We start from the raw sequence: 16,448 nt of genomic DNA, 5'->3' as shown, positions 1-16,448 counted from the left end.
ACAACTGGGAAAACTTCAAAACTTGCATCTCCATATCTGATATTCAAATCATTTAAGCTTTCTTGACAAAAACACAATTCTTTTCTTGGGCTAGCTCCTCTCCCTGTCAGTAGCTTTCCTCAGAAGTTACTTGAAAGCTCTGGTATCTTTAATATATTAGTGTACCGAAGGCACCTTCAACTTTACAGCTTTTTTACTAATGTTTGTGTTCCACATGTGTTTTCCTTGGCTTCTCCAAAGGTCTTAGGTCATTTCTCCAACCCTGAGTGCTATAGCACTCATGGATGTTGAGGAATTCACTCCACTGTTGCTTCTGTTCTTGGTGGTCATCTCATGGTACCACAATCTCCAATAAACTGATTTCTTCCACTGTAACTATGCTGCATTTTCACCAATAGTCTGTTATAGGACATACATCCTATGAAGTCACAGTCAGCATGAGACCTAAACTACACAAAGACTCAACCAAAAAAGAGAATTTCAGACCAATTATTCTTTAGAACATTAATCTGAACATACTCAATAAAATGCTCACACACCAAATCCAGGAACACATTAAAGACATCATCAAGAAAAGGTAGACTTCATCCCAGGAATGCAAAGATACTTGAATGTAAAGATATCCACTAACATATTCTACTGCATAAAGAAACTGAAAGAAAAAATGACATGAATATCTCATTAGATGCTGAAAAATCCTTTGGTAAAACCCAACATCTCATCATGTTCAATTTATTAAAGAAATCTGGGATAGAGTACATATACCCAAATATAATCAAAGCAACATACAGGAAGCTAATAGCCAACATCAAACTAAATAGAGAGAAACTTAAAGCATTTCCACTAAACTCAAGAACAATACAGAGCTGCCCATTCTCTTCCTAGCTATTAAATATAATACTTGAATTTCTAACCAGAGCAGTGAGACACCTAAAGGAGATCAAGGGGGATACAAATTGGAAAAACAAAATGTCAATGTGTCTCTATTAGAGGATATGATAGTATACATAAGCAACCACAAAATTGCACCAAAGAACTCCTCCAGGAGATCAACACCTTCAGCAAACTGACTGGATACAAAATTAACTCAAAGAAAATAGTACCACTCTTTTATACAAATGACACATGGGCCAAGAAAGAAATTATGGAAACAGCATCTTTTAAAATACCCATGAATAATATATAATATACTCTAACCAAGTGAAGGAATTGTATGACAAAAACTTCAAATCCCTAAAGAAATAAATTGAAGAAGACAGTTCTTAAGTTCATATGGAGAAACAAAATCCCATGATAGCCAGAACAATCCTGAACAATAAAAGAATTTTAGAAGCAATCACTATCACTGACCTCATGCTGTTCTACAGATCCATAGTGGTAAGTATGGCATGGTATTTATGCAGAAACAGAAAGGTTGATCAATAGAATCAAATAGAAGACAGAGGAATGAACCAACACACCTATGGACAGTTAATTTTTGATAATGAAGTGACAACCATACAATGGATAAATGAAAGCACCTTCAATAAATGCAGCAAATAGTTCTGGACTAATTGTATATCTACATGTAGAAGAATGAAAATAGATCCATACTTATCAACCTGTACAAAGTTCATGTCCTTGTGAATAAAAGACATCAATATACAATTGGATAAGTGGATATTAATTATCCCAGAAGCTCTGAATTCTCAAGACACAGTTAGCATAACAAATGATACCAAAGAAGAGGGAAAGAGAGGACCCTGGTTCTGAAGAGTTGATCCAGCATTGTAGGGGAATACCAGGACAGAGAAATGGGAGGGGGGGGGGGTGATTGGGAAATGGGTGGAGGAAAGAGAGCTTATAAGACCAATGGTGAGGGGGGAACCGGAAAAAGGGAAAACATTCAGAATGTAAACAAAGAATATAGAAAATGAAAATAAAGTAAAATAAAATAAAATTAGATACACTAAATCTCATAGGGGAGAAAGCAGGAGATACCCTTGAATGCATTGGTATAGGAGACAATTTCCTGGACAGAACACAAAAAGGCTCAGGCTCTAAGATAAGCAATTGGTAAATGGGACATAATGAAACTGAAAAGCTTCAGTAAGGCAAAGGACACTGTTCATAGAACAAATTGACATGCAAGAGATAAAAGGTTTACATGGACCCTATATCTGATAGAGAGAAAATATTCAAAATTTAGAAACAACACAAGAAGTTAGACACCAACAACCCAAAAAACCCAATTTAAAAATGGTGTACAGAGCAAAACAGAATTCTCAGCAGAGGAATTTGATTTCTTATGAAGAAGACAGAACAATATAATGGAAAAATGAAAGCATCTTCAACAAATGATGCTGAAGTAACTGGATATCTTCAGGTAGATGAGTGAAAATAGATCCACACTTTTCACCCTGCAGAAAATGCAAGTCCCAAGGGATCAAGGATCTCAACATATAACCTGATACACTAAATCTCATAGAAGAGAAAGTGGGAAACAAACTGGAACACATTGGTATAGGAAAGAAATGTCTAAACAGTATACCAAAGGTTCAGTCTCTAAATGAACAACTGATAATGTAAACTCATGAAACTACAAATCTTTTGTAAGGCAGAGGGCAATTCTTTTGTAAATAGGACAAATTTGTAGACCACAGATTGTAAAAGGATCTTTAAAAAACCTACATTGGAATGAGGCCTAATATTCAAACATTACAAAGAACTCAATAAGTTAGACACCAACTACCCAAATAACTCAATTTTAAAAAATGGGGTATAGAACTAAATAGAAAATTCTCACTAGAGGAATCTTGAATGGCAGAGAAGCACTTATGGAAATGTTCAAAGCCCTTCATTATGAAGGAAATGCAAATCAGAACAACTCTGAGGTGCCATTTTATAACCATCCGAATAACTAAGAGCAAAAAATCAAGAGATCACACATTCTGTTGAAGATGCAGACCAAGGGGTATCCTCTGCTGGGAGTACAAACTTGTTCAACCACTTTGAAAATCAATTTGTAGGTTTCCTAGAAAACTGGGAATCACTATAACTCCACACCCAGTTACACCACTCCAGGGCATGTACCCAAAATGCTCAAATATGTCACAAAGCCACTTGCTCAACTATTTTCATAGGAGCTCTATTTGTAAAATCCAGAAACTGGATACAATGTAGATGTCCCTCAACTGAAGAATGGATAAACAAAATGTGATACATTTATGCAAATGAAATGCAATCCCAGAAAATATACATGGTATGTACTCATGTATAAGTGGATATATGCCATAATAGGTACCTTGCTACAGTTCAGAGACACAAAGTAGCTAATCAAGAAGGAAGAACCAAGGGAGGATACTAATCTCATGTAGAATGGGGAATAAAATAGTATTGAGAGACAGAGGGAGAGAGGGAACTGAGAAGGAGTGGGGATATGGAGAAGAATGCTGAGCTTCAGGATTAGATGTGGGGAGTAACAGGAGAGGTGACTAGATGGACATGAGAATGAATGGAAATCTGCAATTGACAGAGATGAGGAAGTGGGGGGCATCTCCAGGAAGAGGCAGAAACATATGATAAGGGAGGTCTGTAAGTATCAACCATGGTGACCTTAGTGGTGACTCACTACATTGGGGAAATGGGACTTGAAGAGGCCATATACAATTTCCAGGCAGGAATTTCAGTGGATTGATTAAGACACCAACCTACCCACAAAACTTTCAACCAAAATTTGTCATGTCTACCATAAATGCAGGCATGGAGGATAGAGCAGAGACTGGGGAAATTTGCCAACCAATAACTGGCCCAACTTGAAATTCATTCCATGGCAAGCACCAATCCCTAACACTATTAATGATACTCTGTTATGCTTGTAGACAGGAGCATGTTGTCCTCTGAGAAGGTTCCAGGTAGCAGCTGACTCAGACAGATATACAGACTGACAGTCAAACAGGCTTGAGGCCTCTTATGGAATAATAGGAGAAAGGATGGCATCACTTAAGAGGATAGGAACTCTGAAGGGAGACCAACAGAGTCAATTAACCTGGACTCTTGGGATTCTCAGAGACTGAACCAACAACGAGAAAACATACATGGGCTGGACCTAGGTCTCCCCACACATGTGCAGCAGATACACAGATGGTCTTCTTGTGGGTCCTTAAAAATTGGAAAGGGGAATATCCGAAAGGCTGTTGCTTTCATGGGGAATATATTCTTCCAGCTGGTCTGCCTAGCCTCACAGTGATATGTAGTGCCAGGGTGTATGGGGCATACACAGTGGGAGGGCCCACACACACAGAGAAGAGGATTGGGGAAGGAGGAATGACTGTGAAAGGGAGTAACTGGGAGGAGTGTAAATTAAATTAAAAAGAAATAGAATGAAGCCAGTTTAGTGTTCTTATCTTTTCTCCAGCCTGAAATATGTTTTGAGGCCAGATAAATTCCAAAATTTAAATGTAATTCTCAGTGTAGCACTTCTATTAAAAAGCCTTTATTCCTATGAGATATGACACACAAAAAAAAATTCCAATTAAAATATGTTCCAAAACCATAACCTTTTAGTTCTGTTTGCTGCTATGCACTGAAATGTTCCACATCCTTACCTTTCCCTGTAATCTCTAATGTTTTATCACAGCTACTTTGCCTACAGCTACATACTTTACCTCTCATTCCGTTTTCTTCAACTTTCAGTCTAGTCCCTCACTCTTGGAAAGCATGCTTACCAGCTGCTCATAGAAAAGAACACATGGAAAATATAAAGTTCTTGTCACAAATGGCATATGACCAGGCATAGACTCATTCTTCAGAATTTAAGGCATCACCACCATCTACTTGATTCTAGCATGGCTAGTAAACTAACCTTATATTATTTTTAAAGTATTCCATTTTCCCCTGTACATATTTAGAAATTTTCTTTGTTCCCAATGATCTGATACTTCACAGATTCATATTGTTATTGTTTTTATCTAAGAAGCTTGATAAACCTTCCTTTTTTGTTTTTTTTTTTTTTTGTTTTTTTCCTTTACTGTGATTTTTTTTTTAATTTTTTTTTTTATTTTCTATACTCTTTGTTTAAATTCCGAATGCTTTCCCCTTTCCAAGTTCCCCCCTCCCCATTGGTCTCGTAAGACCTCTTTCCTTCGCACATTTCCCAATCACCCCCCCTCCCATTTCCCTATCCTGGTACTCCCCTACAATGCTGGATCAAGTCTTTTCAGAACCAGGGCCCTCTCTTTCCCTATTCTTGGGTATCATTTGATATGCTGTGTCTTGAGGATTCAGAGCTTCTCGGCTAATTAATATCCACTTTTCAGTGATTGCATTCCATGTGTATTCTTTTGTGATTGGATTACCTCACTTAGGATGATATTTTCCAGTTTCAACCATTTGCCTATGAATTTCATGAATTCATTGTTTTTAATTGCTGAGTAGTATTCCATTGTGTAAATATACCACGTTTTCTGTATGCATTCCTCTGTTGAAGGACATCTGGGTTCTTTCCAGCTTCTGGCTATTATAAATAAGGCTGCTATGAACATAGGTGAGCATGTGTCCTTATTGCATGCCAGAGGACCCTCTGAGTATATGCCCAGGAGAGGTATAGTAGGTTCCTTTGGTAACATCATGCCCAGTTTTCTGAGGAACCTCAGAGTGATTTCCAAAGTGGTTGTACCATCTTGCAATCCCACCAGAAGTGGAGGAGTGTTTCTCTTTCTCCACATCCTCGCCAACACCTGCTGTCACCTGAGTTTTTAATCTTAGCCATTCTGACTGGAGTGAGGTGAAATCTCAGGATTGTTTTGATTTGCATTTCCCTAATGATTAATGATGTTGAACATTTCTTTAGGTGATTCTCAGCTTTCCGAAGTTCTTCAGGTGAAAAGTCTTTGTTTAGCTCTGTACCCCATTTTTAATAGGAATATTTGGTTCTCTGGGGTCTAACTTCTTGAGTTCTTTGTATATATTGGATATTAGCCCTCTGTCAGATTTAGGGTTGGTGAAGATCTTTTCACAATCTGTTGGTTGCTGTTTTGTCCTTTTGACATTGTCTTTTGCCTTACAGAAATTTTGTAATTTCATGAGGTCCCATTTGTTGATTCCCATTTGTTGTTCTGTTCAGGAGCTTTTCTGCTGTCCCGATGTCCTCAAGGGTCTTCCCCAGTTTCTTTTCTATTGGTTTCAGTGTGTCAGGTTTTATGTGGAGGTCTTTGATCCACTAAGTTGAGCTTAGTACAAGGAGATTAGAATGCATCAATTCGCATATTTCTGCATGCTGACCTCCAATTGAGGAAGCACCATTTGTTGAAAAGGCTATCTTTTTTCCACTGGATGGTATCAGCTCCTTTGTCAAAAACCAAGTGACCATAGGTGTGTGGGTTCATTTCTGGGTTTTCAATCCTATTCCACTGATCCACTTGCCTGTCACTGTGCCAATACCATACAGTTTTTATCATTATTGCTCTGTAGTAATGTTTGAGGTCTGGGATACTGATTCCCCCAGAAGTTCTTTTACTGTTGATAATAGTTTTAGCTATCCTGGGTTTTTTGTTATTCCGGATAAATTTGAGAATTGCTTTTTCTAACACTATGAAGAACTGAGTAAGGATTTTGATGGGGATTGCTTTGAAAATGTAAATTGCTTTTGGCAAGATGGCCAATTTAACTATATTTATCCTGCCAATCCACAATCATGGAAGCTTTTTCCATTTTCTTAGGTCTTCTTGGATTTCCTTCTTCAGAGATCTAAAGTTCTTGTCCGCTATGTCTTTCACTTCTTTGGTTAGTCACCCCAAGATACTTTATGCTGGTTGTGTTTATTGTGAAGGATATCATTTCCCTAATTTCTTTCTCAGTCTGCTTATCCTTTGAGTATGGGAAGGCTACTGATTTGCGTGAGTTGATTTTGTAACCAGTCACGTTGCTGAAGTTGTTTATCAGATGTAGGAGTTCGCTGATAGAGTTTATTGGGTCACTTTAAGTATATTATCATATCATCTGCAAATAGTGATAGTTTGACTTCTTTCTTTCCAATTTGTATCCTTTTGACCTCCTTATATTGTCTAATTGCTCTAGCTAGGACTTCACGAACTGTATTGAAAAGATATGGAGAGGAGGCAGCCTTGACTAGTCCCTGATTTTAATGGGATTGCTTCAAGTTTCTCTCCATTTAGAGAAATTATGTTGCTGTATATTGCTTTTTACTATGTTTAGATATGGGCCTTAAATTTCTGTTCTTTTAAAGATTTGTAGCATGAAAGGATGCTGAATTTTGTCAAATGCTCTTTTAGCATCTAATGAAATGATCATGTGGTATTTTTTTTTTGAGTTTGTTTATGTAGTGGATAGCAGTGATGGATTTCTGTATATTGAACCATCCCTGCATCCCTGGGATGAAGCCTACTTGATCATGGTGGATGATCATTTTGATGTGTTCTTGGATTCGGTGGGCAAGAATTTTATTGAATATTTTTGCATTGATATTCATAAGAGAAATTGGCCTGAAGTTCTCTTGCTTTGTTTGATCTTTATGTGGTTTTGGTATCAGCAGCATAATTGCGGCTTCATAGAATGAGTTGGGTAGTGTTCCTCCTGTTTCTATTTTGTGGAATAGTTTGAAGAGGATTGGTGTTAAGTCTTCTTTGAATGTCTGATAGAATTTTGCACTAAAACCATCTGGTCCTGTTCTTTTTTTGTTTGTAAGTCTTTCAATGATCCCTTCTATTTCTTTTGGGGTTATGGGACTTTTTAGATGATCTATTTGATCCTGATTTAATTTTGGTATTTGGTATCTGTCTAAGAAATTGTCCATTTCCTCCAGATTCTCCTGTTGTGTTGAGTACAGGCTATTGTCGTAGAAACTGATAATTTTTGAATTTCCTCAGTTTCTGTTGTTATATTTCCCTTTTAATTTCTAATTTTGTTAATTTGGATACTGTTTCTGTCCCCTTTGGTTAGACTGGATAAGGGTTTCTCTATTCAACACCCCACTCTCCTCAATGGACTGATCAGGAAAACAGAAACTAAACAGGTACAAGGTGAAACTAATTGAAGCTTTGGATCAATTGGATTTAACAGATATATGTATAGACCATTTCATCCCAAATCAAAAGAATATACCTTTTTCTCAGCAGCACATGGTACCTTCTCCAAAATCAATCATATAATTGGTCACAAGACAGACCTCAACAAATATAGGAAGATCAAAATAATCCCATGCCTCCTATTAGATCACTATGGAGTAAAAGTGATCTTCAATAGCAACAAAAACAACAGAAAGCCCACACATACATGGAAAATGAACAATACTCTACTCAATGATACCTTGGTCAAGGAAGAAATAAAGAAAGAAATCAAAGACTTTTTATAATTTAATGGAAATGAAGGCACAAAATACCCAAATGTATGGGACACAATGAAAGCAGTGCTAAGAGGAAAACTCATAGCCCTGAGTGCCTCCAAAAAGAAAATGTAGAAAGCATACACTAGAAGGTTAATGGCACAACTGTTAGCCCTTGAACAAAAAGAACCTAATTTACCCAGGAGGAGAAGAAAACAGGAAATCATTAAACTCAGGGCTGAAATTAATCAAGTAGAAACAAAGAGAACCATACAAAGAATCAACAAAACCAGGAGCTGGTTCTTTGATAACTATTTCAATATGACGACATAAACTATCCAGGTTAAGAAATCCAGAATTGGGGGCTGGAGAGGTGGATCGGGGGTTAAGAGCACTGACTGCTCTTCCAGAGGTCCTGAGTTCAATTCCCATATGATAGCTCACACCAATCTGTAATGGATAGCTGATTCTGTCTTCTGATTTGTTTGATGACAGTGACAGTATACCCACACACATGTAATAAATAAATAAATCTTTTTTTAAAAAGTAAATCCAGAATTTTACCTCATCCATATATTTACTAATTTATTGAATTAGTGTGCATATGTGTGTATACACCATGATATATATTTAGGAGTCAGAATATTTTGTGGGAGGTAATTCATTTCTTCTACCACATGGGCCCTTGGATGTGGTCGTTGGAATATGATTGGCCCCTATTAACCCATAGATTTGAAAGCTTAGTCTCAAGGGAGTGTCACTATTAGAAATGATTAAAAGGTGTGGTCTTATCAAGAAAGTGTTTCACTGATGTGCGTTGAGGCTTCAAACGCCTGTCTACAGATCAATAAATAGCTCTCTGCTACTTCTCCAGCATCATGTCTGTCTGCTGCCATACTTTTCACCATGTTGATAATGAACTATACTTCCCAACCTCTAAGCAAGCCTCTAATTAAATATTTTCTTTTATAAGAGTTGTCTTTGTCTTTGTGTCCCTTCACAGCAATAAAATAATGACACGGAGATCAAAGAACTCAGGTCATGAGCCTCAATGGTTAATGCCTTTATCTACTGACACATCCTGCTAGCCCTAGAATTATTCATTATTCTTTGCATCAACACAAATTTATTTTTCAAACACCTTAACACAGCTGGTGGTTTTCTCTGACTAGTCTAATTTTCTTATTTATTTATTCCTTTTGCCTTATACTGCTTTCTAGACAATTCAATTGAGCTTTGTCATCTTTGTTACAAAATTTTGGTTTCTGGGTATTTTGTTCTTGGGTATTATTAATAGTACTGACTACTTAGGTTTGAGGTCAAAAATTTTCTAATGCCTGTGATATCTGAAGATATGTTATCCAGTTTAATCCCCAGTGCCTTTTCCTTTATACCATCTCCCTAAGCATGCATCTTTCAAATGGGGACCTTATCCACATATCTAGAGGCTCTTCAGTTATCTAGTAATATTTCACAGTAAAACATCCAATGTATATTTTACAACAGTGTGCCCAGGGAGTCTATTCATCAGTTTCAATGCTGAATGGTGTCTAGCTGGAACTTTATTCAAAGGTTTCCATCACAATTCCAGTTCTTCTGAAGTAGTCAAATTCCTGAAAAAAAAAATCCTAACCCACTCAATGTTGGAAGTTGCTGTGAAAAATCTGAGGGCAGATTTTTGAAATAAACTTTTTAAAAAAATATTGTATAATAAAAGAGTAAATATGATATAGAACTAGGTCTTTGGGGTATGTGTGATAAAGTATATTGGAAAATAGATAGTGACTACTATTATAGAAATCTGACTCCATACATTACCACAGAATTACACATTTGAAAATGGCCACAATGTACTGGGCATATTGGAATACACCTGTAGTACCAAATTCTGGAGTTTAAGATAGGAAGATGGATAGTTTGAGTCCACAAAATCAAACACAGCCTTAACAAAATGTATAAAGTTTTTTTCTCTTAACCCCCTCAAAAGTTTAAAATAGTACATTTGGTTATATATATATATATATATATATATATATATATATATATATATATATATATATATATATCATAAAATATTTTTAAATGATTGGGTATTGTAAACTACCTTCATATTTGTTGAAATTATTGTGCCTTTTGTTACAGAAATTATTTTGTGACTTGTGACTCATTGCCTTTTTACACACACACATACACACACACACACAAACACACACTAATATACACATTATACTTAACGCTTTCTCGACAGCATATGTTATATTTTCAAGGGATTATATAACCAATGAATTCTCTAATGAAGCTGCTTATATTCTCTTATATAAACTGAGAAATACACAATACTGTCTTGATACAAAGGTTTTATTTTCTGCTTATTGATAAAGTTTCAGTTAATAAGCACAATGAGAATTTAATTTCAACTACTAAATATATATGTTACTAACAAAATCAAAATGCTATCATAAAATTATCTCTGTATTGAGAAAATAAAGCAATATTCTATATGGCTTAATATTGTTTCACAATAATAATTGCTAAAAGCATTATCTTAAATTCTCATGGTTTTCAAATGTTATGTTATTAGTATTCTAAAAGACCATGTAAAATAAGATTTCAAATAAAATTTTAAGAGTTATTTATGTCTTCATGATTCTCCTAATATTATAAAAACAATCTCTTCCCAATATGTCAAAATTGGCAGATACATAAACACACACATACACACACATATGTACAGATATATATCTGAAGGTGATGACTTTGTTACAATCATACAGGAGGTTTCCTTTCTCCTAAAACAACTCTTTGTTGTGGCATTCCTCAGAACAAAAACATTTTTGTAAACTTTGTGATAATATAATCTTGACCATACCTGGAGTCAAGACAGGTATGTAAAGTAAAACATGAATCAGTCTCCTTTTACTGGGTCAGCAGGAATTATTTTGATGCCAAAGAGCCACACTCTGTCTATGTCTACAATAAAAAACTTAGAAGAAAATGACTTTAGTATATACTTCTACAGAATTATATCCCAATATTTATTCATACAGGGCTTAAGCTCTGATACCATGATTCTACTGAATGTAACTAGAACACTAATATTATTAAATGAATATTACCACTTAAAACTCTAATAATCATTAGTAATATTCGCAATAGAAGTAGTGTAAGCCAGTGTGACTCAGAGCAAACCATATGTCTAAAATTTAGATATAAAAGAACATTGATAACTTTCCAATATTAGTAATCACAAGCAAGAAATGACACAGCCATGGAATTGGTTTCTAAAGTTTATTTGTGCCCCAGGGTGGGTGCTAATAAAGGTCCATGAAACTGATACCTTTCCAGTATCATTTTATGACCACTTCCAAAGAGAGAGACCCATTTAGGCAATGAACTTGCCACTGGTTGTTACAGTATAAATGGTATATTGCTTTAATCTTATCAAGCTTGTTCTCAACTTCTTTTATGTCCTTAAGCTAAATGTCACAGCGAACTATGGGGATGAAGCAGGTGTGATTAGCAGTGAAATTACTTGAGTTAATATTTTGTTAAATATGTCTATGAAGGACCACCTTTTTCTTTAAATATGAGATAAAGACTGGATTCGGATTAATTTGCACCATTGTGTGCTGCATTGATGGTCACTATTGTACCTTTAGTATCATGATTCAACCCCAAAGTTGTTTTGACACGTTTTTTACTGGGACCTGCTTCATCAATGGATATATTACTGCAGCAGGGAGAAGTGCTACAGTTACTTTCCCATCCAATATTAGTTTCAATCTGTTCATCTTCTCGCTGCTCATCTCTCTCCTCTCCCTTTTCACTGCTGAGATGAAGTGCTTGCTGAGTTTTGTATTTCCTCCTTACTAATGCATTCTCTTCAGAAACTTCCTTCTTATTATAATCAGGATATATTTTGCTGATAAGTGCATCAAATTGGGGGTCTGGATCTAGGGAACGTTTGGAAATTACTTTTCTCCTGCAGATAGGACATTCCTTTTTGCCACGTCTAAGGGCTGTGACGATGCAATCTTTACAAAATCGATGTGAACAGTTTTTTGTAATCCAGGTGTTCTTCAGTGTATCCAAACAAATTGGACACTTAAAATCTTTCCACTCATCTCTCTGTAAAATCACATTTTCCAAGTCAGTTGCAGTTGTCTCTTGAGATGTTTCTTGTAATTTCTGTGAACTCTGCTCCGATGTTTCACTTTCTGGTCTCATTTCACTTATCTTTATTGCATGAGACATTTTGGTTTCTTTCACTGCCTCGAGTCTCCTGGGTCTCAGATTTATCACGACTCAGGCTTTTTCATCCTTGGAATCTGATTGCTCTAATCTAACATTGAGAACCTGTTTACTCAACTAAATTGAAGCATTCAGAAATATGTGTAGAAAAACCTAAAAAAATTGAAAGAAAATATGTTAGCTGAATAAAGTAAATTAATCAGAGTGGTGTAATTTGATGTTTCAACAGTGCATACCGAAAAAATCATGGAAAATTCATTGTAAAAGGCATATACTGAAAAATTTTATTTAGTCAAGAAAAAAGTATATTTAGAAAAGCATTACAACAATGAGACAAAAAAATCATTGTTTTCAGAAAGGAAATTCTATCACGACTAATTTTAAGAAAGAATCTTCAGCACAAACTAGAAAAATAAGGGAATCAAGTCATGCTAGAGCAGAAGGGGAAATCTCAAGGGTTTCCACCAGAAAACAAAGAACTACAAAAAACTAATGACTGCTCATACAAGGAGAACTAGCCTCTATAATGGCTGAGCTCTCTGGATTAGTTATCAAATACAAAATAAAAAGCCCTTAACTATATACAATCAAACAACAGAAAGGCATTCTACAGGTTTTGTTTTTAAAATTATTCATTTCTATATATTTAGTAATAATACTCAAAATTTAAAAAGCCATGAATGTGAGAAGAAGAAGAGTTTGGGTGTGGTACATAGAGAAAAGGAGAAGAAGAAAGTGATACAATTATATTTTACTAAAAATTTTAGAAAATAAAAATTATATATATGTCATAAAAATAAAAGAAAAAACTTGTATACACTGCAAAGGCAACTAAGGCATTTTAAGTTATTTTGAAAGAATACTACTAACTTATTCTCATTTGTAGTTTCTATATGTTAATGAAGAAACCTAACAATTTATACATCAGCATGACATAAAAGCCTAAGTTTCTATGATGGAGAAATGGAAGTGAATAAGTGGGAGTGCATAGGAGTAAAGGGGGATTATGAAGAAGGAATAGGGTCACTGTATGTGATATAATAGAAGGTCTTTATGAAAACCTAGTATGCACATATAATATAGGCAAATAAAAAAGAAAGCCTGGGGGTACCTGTAGAAAGACACAACCATTACTGTTATCTGTGCATGGAAGAATAGTCACTCTCATTAATTACTAAATTAAAAAATTAGTTATGTAACTGAGTGAATGTCTTCTTAGTTGCTTTCAGACCATACAGAAAACGAAACTGTTTAAACTACTCCCATTACTCATCATTTATTTAGTAGACACCAAATCATTTATAAGCTGGACTGTAACTGTGAGGTACATGGATAGCCTAGCAGGCATAGTTTCATTAATCTAATCCTTATTGTGACTCATATACAGAAATATCGTGTTTCTGATCATGTTATAGAACATGTAATTTCATAACATCATATATCTGATCATTGAAATTATTTTTAAATATAACTCTAGTGATTTATCACTCACAAAAAAGTACTGTGAGAAGAGTGAAAGTGGGTACTGGAAGTATTCACTTTCCTAAAAGGTTAATATGCCAAAAATAGTGAAAAATTTCCTATTCTAAAAAACTGCCTCTAAGAGCATTATGGTTTCCAAAACTTAGTGGTGAAGAAAGATACTTATTTCCAATACTGTTAAACTGAGTCAGTTTACAAAAAGTGATAAGACTATCCCAAAATGTTTTGAGCAAATTAAAGAAAAAAAGACTGTCTATAACAATGATTGATATGTATTGAAACTACATTTTTTTTTGTTAGTGGGGTTCCTGGTAACTATTAAATTATAAGTTTCTGAAAGCACAAACTTACTTTAAAAAGCATCAGAATGAACTGAGATGACAACTTGATGGAATCACTAGATTTGCCATGACCCTACAAAGCTGAACATAAAAATAAGAATCTCCATTATTTTAAGGTAAGAGTTATTTTGCATTTAAATGCGGTGTTATCATTCAAGTGCAAAATCAGAAATTCACTAAAATGTAGCTTAACTTTACAAGAGATAAAGTCATCAAAAGGCTGATCTTCCAGGTCATTTTCCATTTGTATACTAATTCTGCCCCACAAAGAAGAAAAAAGGAGGATTGTCTTTAATCTGCTCAGAATCAGTGAGAAGGATTAACTCTCAGAACTGGTCTACACTCCCATGTGATGAAAACTTACAAGATAATGTAAACTTTCAAGGAGAAAAAAATTTCTCATTAGGGGTGGTTCAAGGTGAAACCAGGTTATAGAACGTAATAAAGGGGCAATATACTTATTATTCATCTCACTTTAACAACATATTAACACTGTAGGCTCAGCTATTAAAGGGTTCTAAATGAAAATGTTTGGGCAGGAGAGATGGCTCAGCCAACAAACACATGGTGGCTCACAACTATCTGTAATGAGATCTGATGCTCTCTTCTGCTACAGTGTACTTGCATTTAATAAATAAACAAATAAATAAGTAAATAAATAAATAAATCTATAAAAAGCATTCATCTCTCCTTGATTGAATTTGCATAATCAGTAAAATTGTAACTTCTGAGGCCTAGCATGCAGAATATCTTTACTTTAAGAGTGAAATCCAAGTCACAACAATGAAGTGATCTGCATGTTGGAAATCTACTTTGAGTCATACACTAGAGAGGACAATATAGGGATGGGCTAATTCAAAGGTGCTCCCAGATGCAAGCCAGATACCAGGCAGTCATATGGAAATAACATAGACAAGGAAGCTGCATGGCTATACTGATTGCTTTGTCTGTTGATGATACAAATACTTCCATATGGTTAAACATACTCAAGTTTGCAGATAAGGTACTCCTGCTATATCAGCAATTAAGGTGTAAGGACATTTTCAAACACATGCATAATTCCAATGGGAAAATCAAGTCTCAAAATGGCTCCAGCCACATTATAATAATACATACAGTATGGTTTTGACTACCACACTGTGGGCCTTTCTCGAGGAATATTTCAAGAAAAAGCATTCCTATAACACCTAATCCATTAGGAATTAGAAGGGAAATGAGGTCATGTTACCTCACAAATATATCAACTACCTCAAAAACAATGACAATGTCTTGAAAGCCCACAATGCAGAACAATGTACTATATTGCTAATCACTCCTTCAGGCAGCCAATTCTATTCTCCCTTTGCATTGCATGACATGGTTTCCTTGTTAAATAAACTCCTACTTAAACTATCACTCAACTGAGTACATACCTTCAAGAAATCAAATATGAAGGAGAAACTTGTACCTGGTAACATTTTTGTGTGAGAGTATGCCATGATTTGGGTGAACAGGTATGAGCCAACTGCAGATCTCTGAATGGCAAATGACTTGTGCTTAAATATATAGAGTGCACTATCTACTGTGCCTTTCCCCTCACCTTCTTTTCTGGTCAAAATTTTCAGGTCCCATCAGCTTCCAAGTGAAGAGCCTTATGAGAAACTCTTTAGGTAACAGGTAACACAGTTGGTCTCTATGTCCCTGCTGCACTGGCTATTTGTTTGCTCACTCACAATCTTCTGATTACTCTGGATTCTAAGCCTTTTGTGTCTTCAACACTGAACCACATACTGTTAATGAGAACTTTTGTTTCTAAAGATACAGAACCCATCAAAGTCATCCATACCCTGTTTCAGGGTTTGTCAGATATAAAGTCTTTTCCCAATAGACTGTACCATATGCTGTTGACTATCAGATGCCCCAAGGTAGTCTCCTGCTACGTATACAATCAGAAGAGAAAACACAGACTATGTAGAGATGAACCAAGAGTCTAGAGTGAAACCAAGAGGCACTAATGTCATTAACCAATGTCTTTAATTCCCATAAGTATTATTATGAACTGTATCATTCCAAAT

The 16,448-nt window shown here is 35.4% G+C and overlaps 1 protein-coding gene across 1 annotated transcript; it reads right to left on the bottom strand.

The window, feature by feature from the left end:
- Nucleotides 1–11,929: 11,929 nt before the first annotated feature.
- On the bottom strand, nt 11,930–12,574 carry LOC127674573 (E3 ubiquitin-protein ligase RING2-like). The gene has a single exon (XM_052170293.1). The coding sequence runs from the start codon at nt 12,572–12,574 to the stop codon at nt 11,930–11,932; it is 645 nt and encodes a 214-aa protein (XP_052026253.1).
- Between the last annotated feature and the right edge of the window lie 3,874 nt (nt 12,575–16,448).

Source organism: Apodemus sylvaticus, chromosome X (assembly GCF_947179515.1).
Source record: "Apodemus sylvaticus chromosome X, mApoSyl1.1, whole genome shotgun sequence".
NCBI lineage: Eukaryota > Metazoa > Chordata > Mammalia > Rodentia > Muridae > Apodemus > Apodemus sylvaticus.
The sequence above is the reverse complement of the archived record's forward strand: the minus strand, read 5'-3'. Positions and strand labels throughout refer to the sequence as shown.